The 3,623-nt window shown below is 32.5% G+C and overlaps 1 protein-coding gene across 1 annotated transcript; it reads right to left on the bottom strand.

The window, feature by feature from the left end:
- Nucleotides 1–525: 525 nt before the first annotated feature.
- Nucleotides 526–1,785, bottom strand: nrn1b (neuritin 1b). The gene is made up of 3 exons (XM_016486223.1): nt 1,525–1,785; nt 1,065–1,209; nt 526–878 (listed from the first exon to the last, which is right to left on the bottom strand). Exons 1-3 carry the CDS (start codon nt 1,577–1,579, stop codon nt 647–649), a joined length of 432 nt encoding a protein of 143 aa, XP_016341709.1. The 5' UTR covers nt 1,580–1,785; the 3' UTR covers nt 526–646.
- Nucleotides 1,786–3,623: the final 1,838 nt, after the last annotated feature.

Below are 3,623 nucleotides of genomic sequence, written 5' to 3'. Positions count from 1 at the left end.
ACAAAAAAAAACTTAAATAAAAAAATCAGGGTGTTTATTCAAACATTTGATTTATTTGATTCATATTTCATTTGCTTCAGTGTCAACAAAAGATGAGACACTTCTAAAATTTGCCCAAATGCCTTTTTAATTTATAAGTATATTATCCTATACTGTATTAAAATAATCAGTTTATTAAGTTAATTTTATTTGAGCAGATTGGTCTATGAAGAAAAAAGTCTGTGATGTTAAATATGTGCTTTTCAGACAATAATATGTATTTTAGGTGTGCTTTAAATAATAATAATAAAAATTATTCTAATTATTGGTCCTCATTGTAGAATGCACTGTTTTTACCTAATAATGGTCCAAGAAGAAAAAATGTGTTTTAAAATATATATTTTCTTTTCATATAATAATATAATGTAATTCACATTTTTACTTTGAACTATTTTCACATTTTGGTAATAAAAAAAAAAAAGACCCAAGACCCATTTAAGAGAGTTACTTCGGTAATTTTTCCATAGGTCAAGGAGTGCCAACGAGTCCTATATTTAACATAATCATCATATTATGTGAATCAAAACATGTACGGAGTCAGTTGAAGAGAGACAGGGATGCATATTATCCATTCTGTAACTTGTTTCAGGTCAGATCTTCAGGTTTATTACTCAAAAGCAAGCCAAACCACCAGTGTGGTAAAACACATCAGCAGTATCTTAAGTTCCACTGGTAATAAAACTCTGGATACTCCATTATCCCCGGAGCATAATTCAAACAAGCTTCCCTGATAGTTCAAGCTCTGGGACTGCAGTTTCAGTTTTTCCCAGAGGTCTGTTGCTCCTTCTTGACAATCTGCGATTGCGGTGGAGGCACACGAGTGGAAGTCATTCCAATGTCTGCATGAGGATAAACATAAAGTGCACAATCTGTTTTAGTCCTTGCGAATGAAATATGTTTCAGTATTGTGAGTCTGAGTCACGGATGGCACGAGTTCTACTCACGGATATGTGAATATGAGAAAGACCACCAGATATTTAATGCTTAGCTTCTTCCAGAAATGATTGCAGACAGTGTGTACTTACGAGCAGATGGTCTGTAGGTTTTCGCTGTCATCCAGCTCTTGGGGATAGTTCACCATGTTTTCTCCAAGGCTGAGCAGGCAGTCTGAGAAACCTTTAAATACGTTTTCACATGTTCCTCCAGCACACGCTGCCTGTAACAATGAAACTGAAATACACCAGAATAAATCACCCAGAATAATAAACACAAAATTCTGCCCTTAAAAAAAGGTTGAGTATTTCATATCATCCTCAATTTATCATTTATAACCCAAACAGCCCAAATTAACTAAACTGCGACCTTCACAGTAACATTCAATAAATACATAGGTTAAATATAACATTAAATAAAAAAAAGGATATATTTTATAATATATTTAAAGGCAAGGTCTGAAAATTGAATTACAGCTTTAAAAAAGAAAATCTCATTATTACAACAAAACAATAATCAATATTCTGCATATATCTTAACACAATGACTCACCCAATTCCAGTGTGAAAAGTAGCGAGTTGTATTTGTCGGTCAAAGTCAGTCCCATCCTACGCTTAACAGAATCAGTAAGTAGTCTGTGGAGGAGTTCTGGGAGTCTACTTCCTCTTATCAGCAAACTGCTGCATTTCAAGAGGAATTAACTGACTTCTGTCACGCATTTCCCACAGTTGACTGAGATAAAGTGGACTGTAGAGGAATGGAGATGTCATCTACGTTCACACTCCTCATTTACTTTCTTGCGCCATGATGACATCAGCGTGCACCTGACTGACAAAACCTCACGTTTTAATATAACGTTTTTATTTCGTGCTGCATATTTATTGGAATCGTTGTAAAATGTATTCAGGTTTAGAAAAAAAAACCTGTAATTTATATTTAGAACGTTTGAAATCTTAAGGTTTTTCTAACATAAAAAGTCTTACAGTTGACTTGAAATAATCTAAATAAGTGTAAAAAGCAAATCAGAATTTAAGACATTTAAAATAAACTTACTTAGAACATACATGTTCTAAAGATGATCAGTGTTGGGGGTAACGCATTACAAGTAACGCGAGTTACGTAATCAGATTACTTTTTTCAAGTAACTAGTAAAGTAACGCATTACTTTTTAATTTATAAGAGAATAGCTTAGTTACTTTTTCAAATAAGTAACGCAAGTTACTTTTTTTCAAATTTATTAATTGACAGCTCTCCTGTCCCCATGTTGAGATGTTGAAATTTCTTCTTCTGCATTCTACTGTACGGACGTAAATTTACTTTCCCTTCAGCCTGAGGCTTATTCATTTCACTTTTGGTGTAAAAAGTCTTTTATATTTGCCAAAAATATAACTTTTTTATTTTAAAAACAAACAAGCAAGCCCTGTCCAGATTTAAAAAAGTAACGCAAAAGTAACGTAACGCATTACTTTCCATAAAAAGTAACTAATTAACATAATTAGATACTTTTTTATGGAGTAACGCAATATTGTAACGCATTACTTTTAAAAGTAACTTTCCCCAACACTGAAGATGATCATGTTTTACACAGCGCTCTTGTCGTACTGTAGACCTAGGTAGCTTATACAAACATATAAATGGGTACCAGAGCCAGAGGTGAGCGATTTTGTGACAAATGGGAACCAAACGTGCCTTAAGCGCCCCCAAGCGAGTAGTATTAAAAAAAAAAAAACCTTATTATTAACAACATTAGGGTAAGATGGGGACGATGCCCCCTTAAAAACAATGTGTGTTTACTTTTAAATTGTAACATATTTAGATAAAAGTTTTATATATATTTAATTGTCCATATTTTAATTGAACATATGTCATAATAGCAACACTATAAATGCAAAATGAATGATTTCAATTAGACAACTTAATGGGTTTTAATGAAAAGCAAGGTGTCTGAAATTTACTTCTAATACTGAGTAATAACTCCATTCATTACAATAAGTAATTGGGTCCTTCTAGTTCTGGGGAGGTCATCTTATCCTAAGGGTCTAATTTTATCTTTTTTATCAAAATAAAACAATTTTTTACTCCACAAATCTACAAACATTGATGTGTCCACAAATCAGAAACCTTTTAAGTTCGACATAATACAATGTCATAGATCACTATTTTCCAGAGACTCAAAATTAGATCAATTAACCTACATCTTTTGACTAAATCTCACAAAGGTATATGAAACGTGAAAGGTATATTCATATGAAATGACAAAAATTTGTAAAAAAAGCATTGCCATTCATCAATGGTTTTGTCTTCATACACTTACACTTATGGATAATGAATTTACCCAAAATCAAGATGACATTTACAAAAAATAAATAAAAAAATAAACATTCAGTCCTTTTGGAAAATAAAACATTTCTGACTATTACTAATATTTAAATATCTACAATTTTTGCTCATTACACATACTGCAAGAACAGTCGGCTCAAGGGGATCCAGTTTGAGTCTGAACAGGTCAAGTCCCAATCCCATGTCCCTTCTCTCATCCCTACTTTCCTGCCTCCACATTAATACACTATACAATAAACTATTATACAGTAGGTTACCTGTATACCTGTAGTATTAGAACCAAAAAAATCGTAAAAAGCCCTCGTAAAAAT

The sequence above is a fragment of the Sinocyclocheilus anshuiensis genome, unplaced genomic scaffold, assembly GCF_001515605.1.
Source record: "Sinocyclocheilus anshuiensis isolate Anshui unplaced genomic scaffold, SAMN03320099.WGS_v1.1 scaffold329, whole genome shotgun sequence".
Classification (NCBI taxonomy): Eukaryota; Metazoa; Chordata; class Actinopteri; order Cypriniformes; family Cyprinidae; genus Sinocyclocheilus; species Sinocyclocheilus anshuiensis.
Note: the sequence above shows the minus strand (reverse complement) of the source record. Positions and strands in the feature narration are given on the sequence as shown.